General features: G+C 38.9%; 1 protein-coding gene across 1 annotated transcript in view; it reads right to left on the bottom strand.

Annotated features, from left to right (window-relative positions):
* The window catches only part of ATP8A2 (ATPase phospholipid transporting 8A2), a 337,944-nt gene that overhangs the window by 197,211 nt on the left and 115,670 nt on the right, over nucleotides 1-25,063 (bottom strand). Inside the window, exon 24 of the mRNA XM_063305756.1 lies at nucleotides 7,032-7,204. Within this exon, the coding sequence (XP_063161826.1) occupies nucleotides 7,032-7,204 (173 nt within the window). The remainder of the gene's footprint in view (nucleotides 1-7,031; nucleotides 7,205-25,063) is intronic.

The following is a 25,063-nucleotide window of genomic DNA, read 5'->3' as shown; positions in this document are numbered from 1 at the left end:
AATATCTGGGGGAAAATCCCTTAAGTATGGTTAGTACCCTGTAAGCCAATCCTCCAAGGGAAGAAGTTGAGATATGCTTACTTCAGCTATTTAAAAATTGAGCAGGCATGCAAATATGAAGCAATTAATCACATTTCATTGAAAGGTAAGCCTCTATTTTCTCATGTTCTAATACACTGTGTGTTTTACAAGTAATCTGCATTTTTAAAAAATTGACAGATTTTTTAAGGTGTCCTGAATATGGCCTATCTCAGTTACAGCATTTTAACTAAAGTATCACCTCCCAGGGATAGGCAATTGAAAAAATACATTATTGGCAGGAAACGGTTTCTTTTTCTGGGCTCTCAAAGATGATCTTCTTTAGCATGAGTTAACTAAAACTGGGCGCTATAATCTGAGACAGGATTAGTGATTCTACTACCTATTTTAAGGTGTTGACTTGCATAAAACAGGTTCTACAAGTCTTTTTACAAATACACAGATCTAACTATGATTCTATATGAACCTCTAATGTGCTGACATTTAAAAACTAGCTCAAAAATAGCATGCTAAATCAGAGATTAGCACAAGAGGGGCAACTCTAGTCTACTCTAAAACTCACATATTTCCCACGCATTTTCTACTTTTATAGCAGAAAAAAGTACTGTAATATAGAACTTTCCTTAATCTTTCCTTAACTATGGTTTGTCATGTCATTTCATGAAATAATTAGACTTAATTTCCAACAGCCAAACTTCAAACTGTTACTTTAGAAGCTGTTTTTTCTTAACACTATTGCTGCTATTGATAACCACAGTTCCTGGTTTGGACAATACAGAAAGCCTCAATTATTCATTTATTTATTAAATTTATCCACCGCCCAATCTCATTCAGTGACGACTCTGGGCAGCTTACAATAAATAAAAGAATAAAAATTAATTATACAATATAATATAATATAATATAAATAGAAAATATAAAATGTAAAATATACCATATAAATTACAAAATCCAAGATGGTCATGATGGAATTTACGGGGCCACATCACAGCACCAGCCACCTCCACAATCTATTGTCCTCCCTCTCACCCCAAGCAAGGGGGCAAACCCAGGTCTTAACTCCCTTTCTAAAGGCCGGGAGAGTGGGGGCCAGCCTCACCTCTGGGGGTAAGTTATTCCAAAGGGTTATTCCAAATTAGTAAAAGTCAAAAAAAAGTTATTCCAAATTAGTAAAAGTAGTGATGAAAATTCCTCTCAGACATGCAGGAAGAAGAAAGAGAAGGGAAAATATACAATCCTAGGAAAAGATTAGGGTCATTCACATCTTAATCTATCCTGAAAAGTGTTTTGAATTGCATACAGTAGATATTTAACATGGTTCAACCTGCATGGTAATAGCTAAATATTTGATTCCTATTCATGGATTATTCTCTACAAATAATAATTTAATTATTAGAAAGCAAATGCCATTTTGATACGGCTCTCATCACGAAGAGTTCTATTATCAGATAATTGACTGGGATTTTTTTCTTACCCAGCAAAAATGGGGCATGATCTGAGGTCTCGGACCTATGAAAGCCCTTAGAACAGCCCTGTTTCTCAACCTTGGCGACTTTGTGATGTGTGGACTTCAACTCACAGAATTCCCCAGCCATCTGGCTGGGGAATTCTGCGAGTTGAGGTCCTTAGAATTTGCTCCTGTGTGGCAAAGTTTAACATTGCAAAAGGGGAAATTATTTAACACATGGGGACTACTCATATTTCATATAATTAATGATTTGGTGTACATTAGTTTAAATTTAATCAAAATTGACTTTTGTCCTGGCTGCACCATGTCTTTGTCTTGATTGTTCTACCCATTGTGGACTGTGGCCCCTAGCAAAATGCTGTTCTTCATCTGGAAAGAGTTGTCCCTCTCTGCTTTAAACACATTTGCTATTGTGTCCTGATATGCTAAAGATCTCTCTTTTGTTCAGGGAGCTGATTAACAAGAATGAACAGAAACCAGAGCATCCTGTGGTAACTAACTAGGCTTTCTTGCTGATTCTGCAAAGTGTTGCAGATGACAAGGATAATAACACTCAGAAATCACTAGTCATAAACCTCCAAATGAAAAACCCAGTGTGATTTGAGGGGGGGGGGGGGAGGAAGAAGGAAGGGAGAGAAATTTGCCATCTCAGGCATAGTAAATTAGGGTTGCAACATGTTTTATACGCATCCCCAAGGAGGAACTTGTATGAGGAATCCATGGGAGAAAAAAATCAATGACATTCCATTTAAAGGGCCCTCTCCAGTGGTCAGCAAGGGAAACTTTCTGGATGTAGCAGACCTGACTGCTTTCCCAATCCTTCCTCCACCTTCAATTACATGCACACATGAAAGCTGCCAGAACGATCTTTCCCTGATGGTTTTCAAAGTCAGGAGATGAGCATTGGGCTGTCATGAATCGTCAGAGGTAAAACTGGATAATAAGCATTGATAATTCAATAGCTGATAGATGGGGGCAGGGAGGGAAAGTCAAAGGACTATATATGGGAAAATAGAACACATACATAATTTTCTTTGGGACCAATTAATGTTATTCTCAAGTTTGCATATTCTTAATCAGAAATATATTGTAATTTAAGTCAGAGGCCAGAAGGGGAGCACCTTTTATAATGAAAATCAACAAGTCACTATGTGGATGGTGGCATTCTCAGTATTTACTGATGAAATTTATAAATGAAAAGACAATCTAAACAAAATCCCAGTAACCAGGTGGGAGCTGGTCAAAGTAGGCCTGAGCATAAATATTTTAGGATAAGATTGCAGAGACTTATTTTGCAAGCTAGATTATAGAGGTTTCTTCTGCGTGGTGGCAGGAGTGGCAGGAAGGCTGCTCTCTTGTTTGCATTGTTACTGCCTATTTTTTAACCTCACAGGACAAATTATAGTATAATGCTCAGTTCCAATAAAGATATCCAATCACAGCTTCCCACATAACCACGACAGGAATGCTTGAGGCTACATTAGGTGGCAGGTACTCTGGTGACCTGGAAGCTCTTACAGCCTCCTGTTTTGTATGCAAGAGATCACAGATTCAACTATGGAGTTCAGAGGCATCTGTAGGATCCATCCTTTCTATCAAAGGACAAAGGCAGTATTGCACTGTCATACCACAGACTCTGACCTTTTCACAGATGTGATGCACATACAAAAAGAGTAAGCTTACAGTGTGACACCGCAAGGCTGCTTTCCTCTTGATTCCATACTGTGGCCCCTGCATACAAAACAACATCTCTGGCAGAATAAGTTAAGTATAAAATTAAGATCATTCAAAAACAGAACAAAAGCAGAAGAAGATTGGCTAAGAAAAGGCAGATACAGCCTCCACTTCCACTGGCACTGGCACTTTATATAAAAATTATTAAATCATTTAAATTTTCTTCTTATATATATAACATAGTGGTAATTTTAGATACTCATGTTTTACATTATATATTTAATGTATTCTTAATGTCTATAGTCTTATTTAGTATAGGCAAAATAAGATTGCAATCTAATATCTTAGATTGCACTTATAGAGTAGTTAGTCTATAAATGTATTTTAATTTTATTTTAATTTTTATTTTCCTATTTTATCCTATGTTGTTATCATTTTAAGAAAGGCTATGTACATTTTACAGAACACTATCTTTGTACTGGTCTAAGACTGCAATAAATTATAATTATAAAAATTATTTTCACATGAGCCATAAAGGACACCTATCTGGTGACAACCTCACACGTTCATTAAATCAGCTTTTTCCAACTCTGTGCCTTCAATTGCCACAATTCCCAGAGTTATGGATATCCTGATTTAAATGAGTATACTCCAACACATTAGTGCCTTGGCTTTCTCCCGTATTGAAAATACATTTCACTGCAGTATTGGTTCAGTGTACTTCTTGCAACATTGGAGAAAAAGGATCTTAAAATTCTGGACTGTGGCTACTTTCTTTAGATATTGTCAGGGCAGTCTATACACTCAAACCAATTCCCATCTCCAAAGTCTTAGTTACCTGACTGACAGCATGGCTGATTGCTTATAATTCCCTTCTACTGCCAAGAATTTGCCAGCATTAGTCATCCTCTTTCCATATGTGGTGGCCAGTTTTAATTATTAGTGCATTTTAAAATAAAAATTTAAAAGTAAAAACAAACAAAAACCTACAAAGGCTCCAAACACCCCACAGAACAATGTTAAAGAGTGCAATAAAATATTGATACAGTAAAATGATTCAAAGGAGAAAGGAAAGACATGATGTAATTTCAGAGGTTGAAAAGGGGAAATAAAAGAAAGTGGAGTAGAGTTTCTCCAGGGAGACCAAAGAATGCCTTTAACGGCCTATATGGCTTTACAGAAACATTCCTTTCACTTGCCAGGTGCTTGCAGAGAAAGGAAAACATTTTTTATCCCACTCTGGGCTGCTTTAATCATACTTCTGCATGTCAAATAAGACAGTGCACTGTAAAGCCACAGAGGAAGACAGCTAAAACAGAACTGCCACCGGGAAGAGGAAATTTCAAATTAAATAGTGGAGGTATTAATGGGACTGGGGAAAGAGGGTACAATTGGGGTCCATCTTTATTTCTTAACCTGATGCCACAATATTTTATCAAATCTAGACCGACTATGGTTTACAACTGTCAATATAAAATAGCATGCATTCATAGGATTGAATGGGGCATAAATTTGGAGTTAGCTTTTCATTTCCACAGGGGCACTTCAGATGCATTTGCCATTCAACGTAATTTTAAATATACTTAAGATATATGGTATATTCATTTCTTTGGCTTTAGGCATAAAGTACTGTTGATGCTGGCTCTCCAGAGGAATCTTTAAAAACGAAAGCGCAATAAATTTGGGCCTGGTTTGCAGGAAAAGAGAGGTACATCACCAGATACATTGATCTTCTATCCATTATCTACATCAACAAGGTTAGTTAAAAATAAGCAAGTAGCTAGGGTTCACAATACAGACATGTCATAGCTCTCCCCAAGAATACCGTTTTATATCGGCACTAAGAAGCTGACCAATATGAATAAGTCTTTCAAATATTTGCCAAACTGTCAGTGCAGTCTTAAAGCTGCTATATTTCAGGGAACAATCGTTGAACAAATAATAACTGAAGGTGAATAAAGCGACAAGAATATTACTTCAAGGTCATATGAATGGCATTCAGAAAATGATGCACAAAACCAAAGAAGAACCACAACATGTCCCATATGTGACGATCTCCCTTGATATATTGATTTGATTTCAAGTGTTAAATAGCAAAAGTAAGGCTATATTATTTATTTTAACAATCAATGCTAATATTGTCCTTACGTTTGTAATACATCTAAATATACTTTTTACAGTGCAGAAAGCTGCCATGTTTAAATTAAATATTGATTCTGGCCACCTCCTAAAGGAGTCTTACAGTAACAGTTAGGCTAACAATTGTAATCCTATACATACATAGATACATACATACATACACACACATACACACACACTCAAAAGTATATCCACTGAATACAGTGGACTTAAGCTCAGTCATGTGTGTACAGCTACCCTCTTCAACCTGGGAAACATTATTGTAGAAATTTCTCTTAAAAGATAAAGGAAGACCTTGTATCAATAAGTTGTAGCTACTGAATTCTGACCTATCTCAAGCCCCTTGACTGCCTGTTGCTAACAGGAAGAATGATTGCTTACAACTTTTTGTGCGTATGTTTATGCACCTTAGTCAATGTTGACTCCTGGCAAGATTTCGGAAGTGGTTTGCTATCATCTCCTCCTTCTCCTTCTCTTTTCTTCCTCCACTTCCGCTTCCTCTTCTTCTTCTTCCTCCTCTTCTTCTCCTCTTCCTCCTCCTCCTTGCTGAGAGAGACTGCAGAAGTGGTTTGCTATCATCTCCTCCTTCTCCTTCTCCTTTTCCTCCTCTTCTCCTTCTCCTCCTCTTCTTCTTCTCCCCCCCTCCTCTTCTTCACCTCCTCATCTTCCTCCTTCTTGCTGAGACACTGGCCCAAGGTCACCCAGATGTCTTTGTGCCTAAGGCAGAACTAGAACTGACAGTCTCCCATTTCTAGCCTGGGAACCACTTAACCACTACATCAAACTGGTTCTCTGCATCTATATACCTGCTTTTAATATCACACACTTCTTGGGCAGCTTTCACAATTGCAATAAAAGAATACAGTGCAGAACACTGCATTGCTCTTCTGGGTCAACTCAGTCCTTTATGTTCTGTGCCAGAATTACAGTTAGACAACTCCTGCTTATATTTCAACAGTCTAGCTGCATGTAATACTGCTGCTCTTAGCTTTGGTTCTTGTCTGCCTTGCCTATCTCACTCCACTGTGCTATTCCTGCAATAGGCCACTAAGCTGTACTTTGCTGACCATGTCACTACAATCCAACTTCCAGATAAAAGAAGTATCCCAATATGAAATATACTTCCCTGTTGGCAAGATATTCCAAATGGAGTTCTTTTCAGATACAAGCCTACAGGTAGGGTTCCCTTAATGCTTTATGCACATCACAGTAGAACTTACAAGATACAAAATATATCTTGGTTTGGTTAGTTAACCTGAAGCAGTAAGAATTTGTGTCAAGCCTCTCCAGAGCTAAACCATCAGAAGTTACTGTAAAGTAGAATTTACTGTGCTAGACACCAGGAGTAGTCAAAAGGGATTTTGGGATCTACTGGCAAATTGGCACTAGACAGACACTGATGCCTGCATTCTGACTGCTTAATAATAGCTCCACCAAATACTGTATTAACTTTTTCCCTTCCCTAAAATAGGCCACTGAAATGAAGAACACTGGGGAGTTAGGCTTGATTTTTAGGTGAATAGTATTGGTACAGAAAACAAATTCCTGCACTTAGCAGCTGCTCAGGGGCATCACACCCTTTCATCATGAAGTCTTCTGCACCTGGTGAATCCAAGGGCCCCAGTGAAACACAAAGTAGATTCCACAAGCTTGAAATCTACATTTTCCTGTTGCATGCATTTCCAGCATAAAGATGTTGTCGCTTTCTTACCTGCAACAAATGACAGCCTTGCAGGACAGTGCTAGGTCCAAGAAGGACTGCCTCACTTCAAAGGAAAGGGCATACTTCAGAGTCTGGCCATCTATAATCAAGGCAATATCATTCTCTTTGCCCAGCGAGTCACCCAGATTTTCACAGTGTTGGGTTAATGCAGCTCTTGTTGCCTAAATGAGGCATAGAAAAGAGAGGGTGTGGGGGAGAAAAAAACATTTTATTACCTTCTCTGTAAACCAGGACAGCCCAAAAGGAGAAGCTTTAAGAATTTACTCAAGGAGGAATTCTGATAGATTCTATGTTTGTGTTGTCAAGCAAGCATGTATATTACAAAGAGAGAGCCAGTTTGGTGTAATGGTTAAGGCACCAGGCTAGAAACCGGGAGACCATGAATTCTAGTCCTGCCTTAGGCACAAAGCCAGCTGGGTGACCTTGGGCCAGTCACTCGCCCTCAGCCATAGAAAGGAGGCAATGGCAAACTACTTCCGAAAAACCTTGCCAAGGAAACTGCAGGGACTTGTCCAGGCAGTCTCCAAGAATCAGACACAACTGAATGGATTTTTAAAAAAATTACAAGGAGATGAAAATGCATGAGAAAGAAGGCAACCCGACTTTCAGATTACAGACACAATCTATCCTGATGGAGATCTTTTTGATTCCTCCAGTTATGGGATCAGTCATTAGCTGCTGGTATGTAACTTGTGATATTTTCCTCCAGACTAGAATGTAGTGTGCAAGTTATCCACGGCCACACTAGGTAGAGTTTGGATATGCACATTAAGGATTTGTCCGAATCCCCCAGAGAAAGAACTAATTTACAGAAATTGTTATATAGTTCTCTCCTGAAGCTGTAAAATGCAAAGGTTTATAACCACACATCTTCAAGTTGCTGAGGTTGAGAAACACTGCCCTAGATTATATAAACTAAATTGGGGAATATGTCCTATGTTGCCTTCCTTCACTGCAGGCTCTTAATAAGGACTTCAGTTTGAGCTGCTTCTCATTAAGATGCTAACTTTTTAAAGTTTTATTTTGCTCCTGGCCTTAAACTGTTCAAATTAACATGAGTGTGGTGCTAGCTTTTGAAATGTTTCAACTTGTTTTTAACATTGGTTGTGTTTTATTACAATTATATTGTAATTTTTTTTATGCTGCCTTGCTTTTCGGCTAGAAAACTATAAAATATAAATAAAATCTGCCAGCTCCTGCAGTAAACTGATTTATAGAATAAAAATTGCTAGCTTATCAGCCATACTCTTCCAGACTATTCTGTTCTACGCACACCCCCATGTTCTGGTTCCTTTCCACAAAGAAATTTATAATAGTAAAACCTAATACAAACTAAACTTAAAGAAAAAGCAGATAAAGAAGGAGTAAAAAGTGCAAGAAAAAAGAAAAAAGCAGTGGACCTCTTACTAAAGGCTTACTTCGTGTTGTGTCGGCAGCTAGATAAGGACATCGGAATATGGTCTTATGGATTTAAGAGGTATAAGGCTATAGTGAAGGAAGGAAAGCATACCTCCCACAGAAGTGAGTACCAGAACATGTGCACCACCATCCTAAATAGGTTCTTTCCCATTTCTAATTAAAAAATAAGGAGTTTGTTTTCAAATAGTTTCTATTGTTCCATGAACAATAGATTTATTCCCAAAGGTTCTGATTGACATAATCCTCTCTCACCTTGAACTCAGCTGAGGAATACCTGCAGGGCTACTGAGAAACAAGATGCCGGGAATCAGCAGTCTTGAAGGAATTCAGTTTGCAGAAAATGAATCTTTAAGAGAAGGAACCCTGATTTTCTCCCCTACAAAAGCTGCCTGTGGAGTTTTTTTTTTAATAGATGCCCAGCAACTGCTAGAGCAGATTTGTCTCCCTGAGGACAGGGAAGTATTTCTTCACATCCTAAACTCTGCTCAAATGCCTATTAACTGGGATCATATTCTACTGCAACTCTTTAAATAGCATCCCTAGATTTGAAGAAAACACCTTCTTCTAAATTCTACAGTCTTCCTAACATACTTTGTTATGGCCAGGATTCTTTCTGTGGCTAATAAAAGAAGGCATCTAACACTCCCCCTGTATCAAAGTCTGCATAATTTTAGAAATTAAATTAAAATTATCATATTGATTTATAATTTTGTTATAAAACAAAATGTTATTTCCACAGAATTCAAGCATACTAGAAAATATGTTAATTGCTATTTATTTTAATGGTTTTGTTAATATGTGCATCGTTTTAAAAACAGATAATGCCAGATAAATCTTATTGCTTTTTTTGACAAAGTGACCAGATTAATAGATCAAGGGAATGTTGTGGATGTAGTATACCTAGACTTCAGTAAGACATTTAATAAAACTGACCATAGCCTCCTCCTTGATAAAATGGAACATGTGGATGGAGGGTGTCATTGCCAAATGGATTCAGAGTTGGCCATGCTGTACCCAATGTGTGGTCCTTAATAGAGCTATGCCTATATGAAGAGAGGTACACAGTGGGGTACCTCAGGTTTCTGTCCTGAGCCCAGTCCTCTTCCTCATTTGTATAAATGACTTAGATGAGGAAATAGAAGGGATGCTCTGCAAATTTGCAGATGGCACAAAGCCAGGAGGGATTGCCAAAACCTCAGAAGACAGGCTCCAGATTCAAAATGATCTTGATGGATTTGAACATTGGGCCTTTTCCAGCAAAAACCAGTTCAGTGGTGAGAAGCATATGTAGGAAAAAGTCTGATGTATAGCTACAAGATAGGTGGTACCTGGCTCAGCAGTTGTATTTGTGAGAAGGATCTGGGTGTCCTAATATACTACAGATTGAGCATGGCCAGTAGTGTGCTGCAGCTGCTAAACGAACCAATGCAATCTTGGGCTGCATCAACAGAGACAAGATCACAGGAAGTGATAGTTCTGCTCTATGCTGCACTAGTCAGATTGCTCCTGCAATACTATGTCCTGCTTTGGTCACCATAATAGAGCAAGGATGCTGAGGACTGAATGAAGTGCAGAGAAGAGCAAAAAGGATGGTGAAGGACTTGGAGTCTAAATCCTATGAAGAACAGTTAAGAGAACTGGTACATTTAACTTAAAGAAGAAAAGACTTCCAGTACATGAAGGCAAAGGGTATAGATTTATTTTCCAAAGGACCCAAGGATAGGACAAGAACCAGTGGGTGGAAGTTTTACAGAGACAGATACAAACTCAAAATAAGGACGAATTTCTGATCATGAGAGGTCGTAAGCAATGGAGCAGCCTACGTCTTGGCGTCATGGGTGTTCCATCACTGGAGATTTTTCAAGCAAAGGTTGGATAATCTTTTGCCTGGGATGATCAAAGGATTCCTGCCCTGGGCAAGGGGGTTGGACTAAAAGCATGGAAGGTCCCTTCCAACCCTATGGTTCTTATGATTCTATAAGCAATTGTAGGTAATATGCATTGCTCTCTGTTTATAAAATAGAACAAAGAGAAGTCTAAACATGATGGGTTGGAGAATAGATTGCTCAAAATTGACCTGGATCCAATTCAGTATCTGTTTTCAACTAGTATCTCTGAGATAATGCATACCTTAACTAAAGATCTTCAATTGTCTGCTTAATATATATTCAGGCTTTAGATGATTTCCTTTTATAATGGTCCAGATTGCAGATATAGCTGCAGAAAATAAGAGTGGGTGGGATTATTTTTGTCAGAAATAAAAGTACTATATTATGTACCACTGTAATCTTTTGAGTGTTTGATGGTTTCAATATCCTTTGGAAACAAAAGTTACAAATCCATAAAATGTTGCTTGCAGCTTTCCCCTGATTGGACAAACAGATGTAGAAAGAAAATATAGGTTTATAGGACTGCCAAAAAGTAGGTAATATTGTGCAAATTGGCACTAATGTGCCCAAGACCATCTCCCTTGGTCACCAGCAAGTTCCTTATTCTTCCTGACTCTTGTTTTTCAAGATCCATTTAATTAAAATTTGGAATGGAAAGTTGGCTTGCTGCAAAAAATTGCCAGCCTCTAGCATCAACTGTATTCCCAAATATGCTTATAGAATCCACATAGGCTACAATGTCATTCTTCAAAATTAAAAAAACCCTCGTCTTCTCCAGGAGTTCCACAAACTGTCAGCTCTTCAATTTTAGACTGGCCATCCATGTCATCAATCAAAGCTAAGTTATCTTAGTGGGTCTTTGCCCTGGTATCTCAGTTCCCCAGTTGTTTTCTATATTTACTGATATCTGTAACAAAAATGTGGACTTCTGAGGCATGTTGATTTAAAAAGGAGAATTAATTAAATGGCCATATCTCTTCCATTGAAATCAATGTCCTTTTGTGGCAGGATTTCAATGAACACTTTATTTTTGTTTTTGACAATTACTATTTTAAAAAATACTACTGTTAAGCATACATCTAAGTCAGAAGCACACCCATATAAACATTAATATGAGGCTACAACAGTATTCTGGGACTAATTTTGAAAGAATTCCTAAGGACTTATTTCTAAGTATGCAAATACAAGGTACCTCTCTGGTGATAGAATGGGGGTAGTGGGGATTCTGACACAACAGCCATTAAAAAAAACAACTGTTGTCAAGATAAGCAATCTATCACCAACCACTCCCCCTGACACACCACCAGCTATAAGTCTCAAAAATAGGGGTTTGGAAAAATGTTCAATCCAGTGGAAGCCCTCTGAATCAGATGTATAAGCTACAACAGCCTGGAGGTAGCATATTTAATTCTCTGGTTCCCACTCCCAAAAAGTACCTTCCTTTTGAGTCAGACCTGAAGTAACAGATAATCTGCCATTTCACATCCTTCATTTCCTCTTCTGTCAATGAAGGAGACACCATATCTTTTCAGGCTTTGATATGGCATATTTAAGGTTCCAGGGATGAAATGGCAGATTGAAGACAGCTCTGAGAAAAGCTTGCAGTGGAATTAAGAGCCAGTGAGTAGACCATCTCGTTGTAATTCCTCTCCAGACAAGGAGAGGACTTGAGGTCACCCACAAGTGCTTCAGACAGTTGCTCCTTGTGAGGAGACCACAAGACAGCAGTCTCCAGTGGGTTTAGAGCTCTGGGAGACAAGGGAATAGCCATCTTGCTCAAACCATAGCCAGCGCCTTTAAGGACACTTGGGTTTGCATGCTTCCTTTTTAAATCACTTTCAGAAATGGCTTCTTAATTGCTTTTCAGATATTAGGAACCTTTGGATAGACAGGTTTTACAGCACCAGGTGAGTTTCCTTCAATCCTTAGCAAAAGAAGTTTTAAATACAAGTTGAAGGACTCAAAAAATTATTTTTTGGAATAAACAACAAAAGGGTTATTAAAACATTGATTTTAGAAAGTTAAAAATGGACTAAGGGTCCAGATAAATTTGAAATAAGATTTTGGAATTAATTATAAGAATCCTTCCCATTGCAAAATGCTTTTGTTTTGAATTCTTTTTAAAAAAAACATGATAGGATGAGACTTTGAAGGTTGGACACTACAGAGAAACAGAAGGAACTAAAAATTACAATTAAATTTTTGTTGTTGTTTATTCGTTTAGTCGCTTCCGACTCTTCGTGACTTCATGGACCAGCCCACGCCAGAGCTTCCTGTCGGTCGTCAACACCACCAGCTCCCCCAGGGACGAGTCCGTCACCTCTAGAATATCATTCATCCATCTTGCCCTTGGTCGGCCCCTCTTCCTTTTGCCTTCCACTCTCCCTAGCATCAGCATCTTCTCCAGGGTGTCCTGTCTTCTCATTATGTGGCCAAAGTATTTCAGTTTTGCCTTTAATATCATTCCCTCAAGTGAGCAGTCTGGCTTTATTTCCTGGAGGATGGACTGGTTGGATCTTCTTGCAGTCCAAGGCACTCTCAGAATTTTCCTCCAACACCACAGTTCAAAAGCATCGATCTTCCTTCGCTCAGCCTTCCTTATGGTCCAGCTCTCGCACCCATATGTTACTACAGGGAACACCATTGCTTTAACTATGCGGGCCTTTGTTGTCAGTGTGATGTCTCTGCTCTTAACTATTTTATCGAGATTTGTCATTGCTCTTCTTCCAAGGATTAAGCGTCTTCTGATTTCCTGACTGCAGTCAGCATCTGCAGTAATCTTTGCACCTAGGAATACAAAGTCTTTCACTGCTTCTACATTTTCTCCCTCTATTTGCCAGTTATCAATCAAGCTGGTTGCCATAATCTTGGTTTTTTTGAGGTTTAGCTGCAAACCAGCTTTTGCACTTTCTTCTTTCACCTTCACCATAAGGCTCCTCAGTTCCTCTTTGCTTTCAGCCATCAAAGTGGTATCATCTGCATATCTGAGATTGTTAATGTTTCTTCCAGCGATTTTAACTCCAGCCTTGGATTCCTCAAGGCCAGCTTGTCGCATGATGTGTTCTGCATACAAGTTGAATAGGTAGGGTGAGAGTATACAGCCCTGCCGTACTCCTTTCCCAATCTTAAACCAGTCTGTTGTTCCGTGGTCTGTTCTTACTGTTGCTACTTGGTTGTTATACAGATTCTTCAGGAGGCATACAAGATGACTTGGTATCCCCATACCACTAAGAACTTGCCACAATTTGTTATGGTCCACACAGTCAAAGGCTTTAGAATAGTCAATAAAACAGAAATAGATGTTTTTCTGAAACTCCCTGGCTTTTTCCATTATCCAGCGGATATTGGCAATTTGGTCTCTAGTTCCTCTGCCTTTTCTAAACCCAGCTTGTACATCTGGCAATTCTCGCTCCATGAACTGCTGAAGTCTACCTTGCAGGATCTTGAGCATTACCTTACTGGCATGTGAAATGAGTGCCACTGTTCGATAGTTTGAACATTCTTTAGTGTTTCCCTTTTTTGGTATGGGGATATAAGTTGATTTTTTCCAGTCTGATGGCCATTCTTGTGTTTTCCAGATTTGCTGGCATATAGCATGCATTACCTTGACAGCATCATCTTGCAAGATTTTGAACAGTTCAGCTGGGATGCCGTCATCTCCTGTTGCCTTGTTATTAGCAATGCTTCTTAAGGCCCACTCAACCTCACTCTTCAGGATGTCTGGCTCTAGCTCACCGACCACACCGTCAAAGCTATCCCCGATATTGTTATCCTTCCTATACAGGTTTTCTGTATATTCTTGCCACCTTTTCTTGATCTCTTCTTCTTCTGTTAGGTCCTTGCCATCTTTGTTTTTGATCATACCCATTTTTGCCTGGAATTTACCTCCAATATTTCTAATTTTCTGGAAGAGGTCTCTTGTCCTTCCTATTCTATTGTCTTCTTCCACTTCCACGCATTGCTTGTTTAAAAATAATTCCTTATCTCTTCTGGCTAACCTCTGGAATTTTGCATTTAATTGGGCATATCTCCCCCTATCACTGTTGCCTTTTGCTTTCCTTCTTTCTTGGGCTACTTCTAGTGTCGAAGCAGACAGCCATTTTGCCTTCTTGGTTTTCTCTTTCTTTGGGATGTATTTTGTTGCCGCCTCCTGAACAATGCTGCCAACTTCTGTCCAGAGTTCTTCCGGGACCCTATCTACTAAATCCAGTCCCTTAAATCGATTCTTCACCTCCACTGCATATTCCTTAGGAATATTAGTGAGCTCATATCTAGCTGATCTGTGGGTCTTCCCTAATCTCTTTAGTCTGATCCTAAATTGTGCAAGAAGAAGTTCATGATCTGAATTACAGTCAGCTCCAGGCCTTGTTTTTACCGACTGTACAGATGTCCGCCACCTTTGGCTGCAAAGGATGTAATCAATCTGATTTCGGTGTTGTCCATCTGGTGAAGTCCATGTATAAAGCCGTCTCTTAGGTTGTTGGAAGAGAGTGTTTGTTATGCAGAGTGAATTGTCTTGGCAAAATTCTATCAGCCTGTGTCCTGCTTCGTTTTGTTCTCCCAGGCCATACTTACCTGTAATTCGAGGTGTCATTTGACTGCCCACCTTAGCATTCCAGTCTCCTGTGATGAAAATAACATCTCTTTTAGGCGTGTTGTCCAGTAGGTGCTGCAGATCCCCATAGAACTGCTCTACTTCAGCTTCTTCAGCATTTGTGGTTGGGGCGTATATTTGGATCACTGTGATGTTAGATGGCTTGCCCTGAATTCGAATTGAGATCATTCTGTCGTTTTTTGGGTTGTATCCAAGCACTGCTTTAGCCACTTTACTATTAATTATGAAGGCTACTCCATTTCTTCTGTGGTCCTCTTGTCCGCAGTAGTAGATCTGGTGGTCATTTGATGTGAAGTGGCCCATTCCAGTCCATTTCAGTTCACTGACGCCCAGAATGTCTATCTTTAATCTTGACATCTCACCAATAACCACATCCAATTTGCCCTGGCTCATAGATCTTACATTCCAGGTTCCAATGGTGTGTTGATCCTTAGAACATCGGATTCGCCGTTCACCACCAGCACCGTCGGCCGCTAGCCGTCCTTTCGGCTTTGAGCTAGCTGCGTCATCACGTCTGGGGCTAGTTGAACTCATCCTCTGTTCCTCCCCAGTAGCATTTTGACCATCTTCTGACCTGGGGGTCTCATCTTCCGATGGTATACCGACATATCTCTGGTTGTACTGATCCATTTAGTTTTCACGGCAAGAATACTGAGGTGGGTTGCCATTACCTTCCCCAGGGATCGCATTTAGTCTGACCTCTCTGTCATGACCTTCCCGTCTTGGGTGGCCCTTCACGGCTTAGCTCATGGCATCATTGAGGTGCTCAAGCTCCAGCACCACGACAAGGTAACGATCCTTTGCTGAAGACAATTAAATTAAACACTTAAATTTTACTTACTAATAAAAATGGAGCAAAATACTTTTAACATTGGACATATTGAAGGATATTTGTGAACAATGGACCCAGAAGTTAACTTTAAGAGTGTCTGCCATTATAGACAGACCGTGTTTAAAAGATGCCATGGAAGAGGAACAAGTTTTACCTGATAAGATTGAAACTGATCTTAAAGTGGATTTAAAAATGACAGGCTACAAGAGGCTATATCGGACATACAAAAGATTATTAAGATCCCTTAATAATTAAAAGGGATAGACAAATAACAAGCCAAGAGAGTGACCTGGATAATTTTCCTATATTGGATTTATAAAACAGGCTTGTTAAAGCTTTGAAGGATTTTGTGAGAAGGGACAAAGAAAAAATGAAAAGAAATCAAGTTCTACAATATTATTTGAAGAGACTAAAGATCAAGATTGTTAGGAAGGAATATAAAGTTGGTTTATTTGATCAAGGTTAAAATAGGTATGTTGTTATCTCTAGTAACCCTTAATGGACTTTTGCTGACATCAGGATTGAAATGATGAGGCTTTAAGGATTTGTTTATAGATAAGAGATGATATATGGGAAGAAGAGATCATTGTTTCATTTTAAGAGAAGGTGATAAGTTACTAAAATTGTTTATACTTGTGATGAAGGGGGAAGTCACTGTATATAATTCTTTTCTTTTTCTTTACTATATTCTTATTTTCCTTCCTTTTCTATTTTACTTTCAATTTTTTCTTTTTCAAGTTTGTATTAGTTTTCATTGTTGTAACTGTAATTTTTAATAAAATTACTATAAAAAGATAAGGCATATTTAATTTGGAAGACTTCAGACCTTTCTTCTCCTGTTCCTTACACATTTGGTATTCTTCTGACCTTTCAACCCAGCAATGAAGGAAGAAATGATTGTTATTTTTCAGTTTTCTCCCTCATCCACTGATTGTTGTGGTTTTATTTGGGAGAAAATACAATTCTGTCTGATACCTAGATTCAAAACACGATGCAAACAAAGCCTCATGTTATTGTGCTTGGCAAGTACTAAATTATTGTATAAACCCTTCCAGTTCCCAGAGAGAGGAATGGGCCTCAAGTGTCAATTGCCCTGATTTTTCTGAAATATTTCACAAGTCCCTGAACAGGAAGTGAAAGAGAGAACAAGAAAACCCATAATTTTCCAGGAGAAATAATTTTCTCTTTCCATTTGCCTTTCTTCACAAATTATCAGCATCCCATTCCCACAGAGCCTGTCAGCCAAAAAAAATATTTCAGCATTAGAAAAGATGGTATTCTATTTCATAACCTTGTCACACAGAGGTGGGAAACTCCAGACAATGATGAACTACAACTTCCAGTATCCCTACCCCATCATCCAAACTAGTTGGAGATGCTGAAGTTTGTGGCTCAACAACATCTACAGGATCATTACTCCTGTACTTTGGATGTAATAGGACAAAATTTTTAAATCATTGTTTGCCTTCAAGAGAAATATTTTACTTTCTTTTAAAGCCTTCACCAAACCTGACATAGTCTCAGATAAGTTGAGACTAACTATTTCAGCTGGAGGGAGTCACACATGGCACAATACTTATGGTCCACATTACTAATCTCTGGCTTCTGCCTTTTGGACAACTTCCGGGAAGAAACGGCAAACTGAAGACAGCTCTGCTAAAAATGGAGCAAATGACCATGGTGGAATGAAGAGCAGGTGAGTGGACTGGCTCTTTGTAATTCCTCTCCAGACAAGGAGAGGACTTGAGATCACCCACAAGTGCTTCAGACATTTGCTCCTTGTGAGGAGACCACAAGACAGCGGTCTCTAGCGGGTTTATTGCTCTGGGAGACAAGGGAATAGCCATCTTGCTCAAACCATGGTCAGTGCCTTTAAGGACACTAGCTTTGCATGCTTCCTTTTCTAATCACTTTCAGAAAATGCTTTTTAATTGCTTTTTAGCTATTAGGAACCTTTGGATTGACAAGTCTGAAAATGGACTTGCTTCTTTCTTTTCTATTTTTTTTTCTATCTTTTATCTTTTCTGCACCTTCTATTTTTTCTTTTTTTTAGTTTGTATTAGTTTTTACCTTTGCAATTATAATTTTTAATAAAATTACTATTAGAAAAACCCTAATCTCTGGCTTCTGCGATGGGCCTGCAAAAGCTTTTGATGATGACATAAAGCCAGTAGTAATCACTGTGCTACTCCATATTAAATTTGAGCAATTGTGCAAAGAAAAAACAGTTACACAAGAAAGAGGAGGTAAATGAAAATACTGCTTGGCTTGCTCTTGTGTTGTGCCTCTAACAGTAAGTTGTGAAACTGACACCAAGTTCTTCAGCACATAGAAATACATAGTTAGACTATCCGATAGGTGTACAAGAGCCAGTTTGGTGCAGTGGTTAAGGCATCACGCTAGAAACTGGGAGACCATGAGTTCCAGTCCTGCCTTAGGCACAAAGCCAGCTGGGTGACCTTGGGCCAGTCACTCTCTCTCAGCCCTAGGAAACAGGCAATGGCAAACCACTTATGAAAAAACCTTGGCAAGAAAACTGCAGGGACTTGTCCAGGCAGTCTCCAAAAATCACACATAATTGAACAGATATTTTTTTTAAGTGTACAACAAACTGCTATTAGGGCCAGTGGAATGCCTGGCATCTCTTTCTCTCTCTTGCTCTCTTTCTATCTCTCTAGCTTATGGTGACCTGGCGTAAGAAGATGAAACTTTGATACTTCGGGGATTCTGTCAGCAACTAGAAGACACCCAAACTAGTGATGGAATGGTATTATTATGGGGCTGCCTTTGAAGACCACCTGGAAGCCACAGCTGGTTCAAAAGGCAGTGATGCGAGCAGTAACAGGCACCTTTTGGTGTGCCCATGTGTTACCACTGCTACACAAGCTTCATTGGCTGCCAGTCGGCTTCCAAGTACAATTCAAGGTGCTGCTTATTACATATAAAGCTCTGTGTGGCATAGGGCCTGGATATCTGAGGGACTGCTTGTGTCCAGTGGTTGCTGCCCACCCAGTACATTCCAGCAGAGTGGGTATGCTCCAGGTCCCCTCCATTAAACACTGTCACCTTGTGGGACCTAGGAAGCATGTCTTCTTCACTGCAGTCCCCACCCTCTGGATTAGCATCCCCCCCCCCCCAGAGATAAGGACGGCGCCCTCTCTCCTAGGGTTCTGGAAAGCTGCCTTTGGTCCCAGCCCTGGGGGTTAATATTATTATTTATCTAAGACCCCTGTTTAGTTTTGTTGATTTTGTTGTTTATTGGATCATTTTAGTCTACGCTGTCTGTATGATTTTATGATTTTAGCTGTTTTTGTCTTTTTTCTGGTTTTGTATGCCACCCAGTGTCCACTGGAGTTGGGGAGCCAATAAATTATTATTATGATGATTAATATTATTATGCACTACTTTAGGGATGAATATACTGCTTTTCACAGATGCATTTGTAGGGGATTTAAGTTCATCCTCTGAACTTAAATACAGGTTTACTTAACTTTGGGCTTTTATTGCTTTCCAGACCAATCTATTCAAATGGCTGCTGTGGGGAAAAATGAAAGGTAGAAAATGTTCACCATTTTAAGATCATGGGGAAAAATCAGGATATAAACTTTACAAATACATAAACAAAATAAATATTGATTTCTACCACTTTGAGAGGTGAATTTCAAGAATGAATGCATACAAAACTCACACAGCATTATTCCCAGCTGTTAAATTTAATTCTTCAGAATAACTGTTTTATAAGGTATAGTGTCCCAGGGCATTCTGGGAAATTTAAAACAGCAGTAGCAGCTGAAACATGAGTGACTTTTCCCTAACTTGTGAAAATCACACAATCCCAAAACCACAAAGAAGAAAGGCAGTTTCACTCCCATCCAAGTTCAACACAGACTAAACATTCTGTTGAAAGTTCAATAAAGCTCAAATTTGAAGCATTTAAAGAATGGACAGAATTTTCCATCTATAGAACTGGTAACCATAATATCCAGCATGAGACTGAGTAATCCTATGAATAGGTACAAAACTCTTTGAGGGGAAAAATGGGAATAATCTAATTAGAAAGATCTAATTTAGCCTCAACAATTGCAACAAAAACAATGCCTGAATCAACATTTCTCCTATTCTTGATGAAATTAATTTTTTTTTAAAAAGTATTTTTCAGTGTTAACTGACAATGTCCTGAATAGTTATTAGTGGATTTCCAACAAATGAGTACCTGCAAATATGTTTTCCAAACTACTTAATACATTCAAACATACTTAACATCATTCTACAAAGCTTTTGGACACAGCTGGGTGAATCACAGCATTTTGTCCAGTCAGCTACTGATGCCACTGAAAATGTTTCCTTAAACAAAGGAGAAAAAAAAAGAGTTGCAAATATTTTTCATTTACACTAGGCACAGCAAAACCTAACTATGTTTTTCTCAATTAACCCATTTTCTGAGTTAACATGACACACTTCCAGTGTCTTTCAACCTCAGCAACTTTAAGATGTGTGGACTTCAACTCCCAGAATTCCACCAGGCAGCATGCTGGCTGGGGGTATTCTGGGAGTTGAAGTCCACACATCTTAACATTGCTGAGGTTAAGAAATGCTGCACTAATCTATAAACTAAGTAGACATACCAAGTGGGTAGCGGAGTACAACGCAGCTTTCAGACCTGCTGGTGGGTGGCAAGAGGCTATCTATCTGCTGAGGAGAGCAGAAGGGATGAGGGTGAAAAACATAAGCTTATTTTCTTTCTCAGTTTGGGGGAAAGGATTCTAAGGGTGGGAACTGGAGCAGCAGTCTTTGCCTCCTATTATCTTTGAAGCAAAAAAATGCACACCAAAGTTTGACTATTTTGCTGTCTGATCACACACAGCTCACAGATTACCCATGCCTGGCTTAATGGAGTATGTGGATCATATAAACTATATGATTAGACAGACAGACAGACAGACACAAATCCAGCCATTTATATCTTACTCAACAAATGATGCAGATGTGTGGCTTAGTGCGATATGTGAACCCAGCTTAAACAAACAAGCAGGAGAAAAAGTCAATGTTCATATTATGATGCAGGAAACCTCTCATACAGAATAAGCTGGTGAACTACATAAATTAATTTCTGATTGAAGCTAAACCCACTGAAGGGCTAATTTAGTCAATTCAAAAAACCCCATGCTATCCTTTATCCCATGATTACTGGTGTAGAAACACACCAGCTGGGAAAGCATTTAAGGATATGCTTTGCTATCTTCCTCTCTGCTCTTGCTCAGCAAACAAAATTTCCCTATTTAACAACAAGCAATTAGCCACACTTTAGATACCAATTGCTGATTAATCACCAGCTGAATCTCTGGGGAACTGGTATGGTTTGTACACTGATCCTAATCCAAGAAAATGAAGACATATCCTGGGGAAGGCTCAGTTGTTTTTCCCTTTTTCCAAATTATAAGCAGGCAATTGTATAAGACTATACAACAATTCCCTAAGATTTATACTTTTTCTCTTTCCTTCCCACCCTAATTCCTGAGGGGGAAAAAAAACTATTTAGGTCTGGGTGTGGCCAGAAAACTTCAGGATGGCCTCAAAGCATCCAGCCGCTTCATGTCTGAAGAAGCAGATCCAGAGGGACATTTTGCTTCTTCAAATTATTTGCACAGGCATACAAATACATCAGTGCCGAGTTAGAGTTTGTTGACTAAGTTAGAAATGGGAAGATTCATACATGGAACTATGTTAAACTCAGTCAAACCATATTGTGACTTAATGCCATGTGAGAATCCAGCTGATGTGAATTATGGCTGGGTTCACACAACATGCTAGGACTGAAATGTCATTTGCCCATTTTGTTCTGCAAATGCAACCAGTATGTTTAATGTACAGATGTGTCCACAGAGCATGCTTATTTATTGTTAATATACCTGGTTTATGGAATTAACACAACTGCAGGGGTTTGCAAGATACCTTGAACCATAAACTTGCACATGCCTATGAAGGGGTGGATCAGGGTCCATGGGGATTAATCTGATATGCATACTTGAATGTGGGCATTGCTTATTTGTCATAGCAGGTGGCATCTCCTATATCCTATCATAAAAAAGCTAAGCAGACTTGAACTGGATGGGAATCGATCAGAAATCCTAGGGCGGTAGTCTAGATAGAGAAGTGAACATATCTATAAATATCCTGGAAAAAGGCAGTGACATTCCACTTCTGTACGGTTGCCAAGAAAACCACATGGACCTGTTCGTGTAATTAGAAAGAAAAGAACAAAGCAACATCTTCTCCTCCCTTCTTAAAAATCTATTCCAAATGTTGAATTCTCTTTTTATGATTCCTCTACCCTGGAAGTCAAGTGCCAATTAACGGACATATTATATGTGTAATTAGCTTCTCATCCTGAATCTCTCCTACAATGTGCACATGGTATACTTGGCTGTGGCACAATCGTAACTATTCAGGGACATGCTTGGCAAGATTGTTCTATAACTAGTAGACCAGGTTCATACGGCGGATGATGGAATTGTTTGCTTAACCATAGCTGATTACATGAACTTGGGTTCACCCAACCCACTAAACCAAAAATCATGCAAATCCCTTAGTCTTAGTGCAATGTGTGAACTCATCCTAAAACAAAACAGAGCATGGGTTCACCTGAAACTGCATGACTGACTTGGAGAGAAAATGTAAGGAAAATGTTACAGTATTAAAACCTGCTTCTTATACCAAAAGAAACTGAACAGCAAATGCAGCATTTCAGCTGTAGTTAATTAATAGTGTACCTGGATCCTGTCGCCAGATATAACTTCATCCTAAAAGTCTTGAAAAATTAAATACTTCATATTTTCTCATTTACTTTTTCAAAAACTAGCAAGCAAACTGCAAAGCTCCTAGCAGTCATTATAACTTTGTTCACGGACAATTCACGCACACTTGTGTTTACAAAAACACAAGCTTTCTGACTCTTACGACCTGTATAAATTGAATTCCATCCTCCAGAGCACTTTGTGTTGATGAACAGTAGGGCACTGTTGCAAATCTTGGCAAACAGAGCATAATTTGTTGACAGGCAGGGAATTACAATAACCTAAAGCAGAGCTCATGTGTGGTCCAACTTGGGACCACATCCTGTGGTTCGGGAAGAAACCTGGTGATGGTTTGTTTGAATTTCCTAACTTTCTAAATCCTTTTAGGAAATACTCCGTCTAATCAGTACTACTCAGCAAGTGAACAAACAAACAAAAAATCCTGACAGGTTGACATTCCATAGGACCATATTCAAGCCATTAAAGAAACTATGTGGAATTCAGCATAAAAGAGAGCAAAAGGCCTAATTTTGAGGATTGCAAAACAGTGACTGTGAGCCTTGGATCTACACAATTGGCCACAACAATAAATGTTCAATAAGCATAGAAGCTCATCTGGACAATCCCCATAGCCACATCTACCAGGACTGCCCCAAAGGCAGTCAGCCATATTGATGAGCGAGCAGTATAAAGCACAGTAATCAATTTAATCAGATCAGTTGAAAAAGTACAGGTCGTCTGTTCCTTGGAATTTTGCTTCTCTAAACATGCAACAACAGGTCTGTCTTCCCACTGTAACTCCCAAAGCCACCCTTCAATGTAAATGAAGATTACCTTTAATGAGTGAATCAGTGAAAATTAGGAACTTTACCCTGCATATATAAAAGCATCCTCTATATACTTCTCTCTTCAATCATATCCTGGATCTTTTCCAGCTGCATGGTTGGAAGAAAATCACATGGTGTAATTTCTACTCATCTGTGTTCGGAGGCTGAGCACTCTTTTAATTTCTTCCTATCATAACTCTTAAATGCATTTGTTCTGACCTGGTTCATACAACACAGAATCTGATAATGTGGTTTGTTTGGGTTTGGTTTACCACGTTGTGCAAACTCAATAAACACTGCCAAATTCAGAATTAGCTCACCTAAGAGAATTTATCAACAAGAACTTATAGAAGATTCTTATCTGCCCCCACTCCTGCCCCCTCCAATCTTTTGTCATTAAAAAAAAAAGATGGCCCTATATGTATACTATGATTACCAGATCCTGAACTCCCTAATCTAATGGACAGCTGCTTTCTCATTTATTAGAATCACTGCAGATGGGATTTTTTGGCAAACTGCACCTCAGAGGGGCTGACAATCTGATAGACATGAAAGAGGGGCACAAATATTTAATTATCCAAGATTGTCACCATGGAAAGTTTGAATATACAGTACTGGATTGGCGTGTAGTCCCTTGGTCTTTCAAAGATTTATGAATCATATTTTCCATGGTTTTCTGGATAAGTTCTTAATAGTGCTTTTGAATAATTTACTAGTTTATTCTGAGGATCCTGCCCTTGACAATGATCAAGTTCAAGCAATTTTTCAGTGCCCTCATGACTACAGTCTTTACATTAAGCTAGAGAAATATGCCTTTGAACCTGCTTGTGTTTGGTTATTTGGGCAACTGCATTTGCTCAAAAGTAATTCAGATGAAACCATTTAAGGTAAAATTCATTCTATCTTGGGAAAATCCCTGCCCCAAATTTTACAGCATTTTTTTTTCAAATTTTCCTCTTTTTTTTGCTGCAATTGATACAACTTATTAAGACAGGAGTCCTTGAAGTAGGATTCTAAGATTCAATAACCTACCTTCAACTTAAAGGGGCATTTTCTTCTTAACCCATCCTCAGTCAACTAGGTTCTACCCATCCCTTGGTTGCATAGTCTGATGCTTCAGTTTTTGCCTTGGACGTTTTACTTCTACAGTTCCCTCAAGAATTTGTGGGCAGCCTCCTTCCTGGTATCTCCTAAATTATACCCAGTAGGCAATTGGCAGCCATGAATATATGAAGGCTTCCTGTGATTTCAATACTTTGAACTGGTTATTTATTTGTTAGTCATATAGGCCACTCCAATCACTCAGCACTTCAAAGGGTAGAATGTATATGTAGGGATAAGCCAATTGTGAAGCATCCAAAAAGCTGAAGTCCAACAATAACTGGAAGACTTTACATTCTATATTAAGAGAATACATTTTATGGACTAAGCTCATTTTGGAAGCATTGTCCTGACCTGTTTGGGTGCACACTCCATGTTTGGAAAGACAGGTTAAATGGGGAGAAAACAATATGCAGAGAAAGTGGCAATGACATGTAGAACACCAGCCATTCATGAAACAATTGTGGCTGATAATACAAAATTGTGGCTGAGCTAACTCACATACATGATGCAAGAAGAATAACCTTAAGTTCAGGCACTCTA

Source organism: Candoia aspera, chromosome 5, assembly GCF_035149785.1.
Source record: "Candoia aspera isolate rCanAsp1 chromosome 5, rCanAsp1.hap2, whole genome shotgun sequence".
Taxonomy (NCBI): Eukaryota; Metazoa; Chordata; class Lepidosauria; order Squamata; family Boidae; genus Candoia; species Candoia aspera.
The sequence above is the reverse complement of the archived record's forward strand: the minus strand, read 5'-3'. Positions and strand labels throughout refer to the sequence as shown.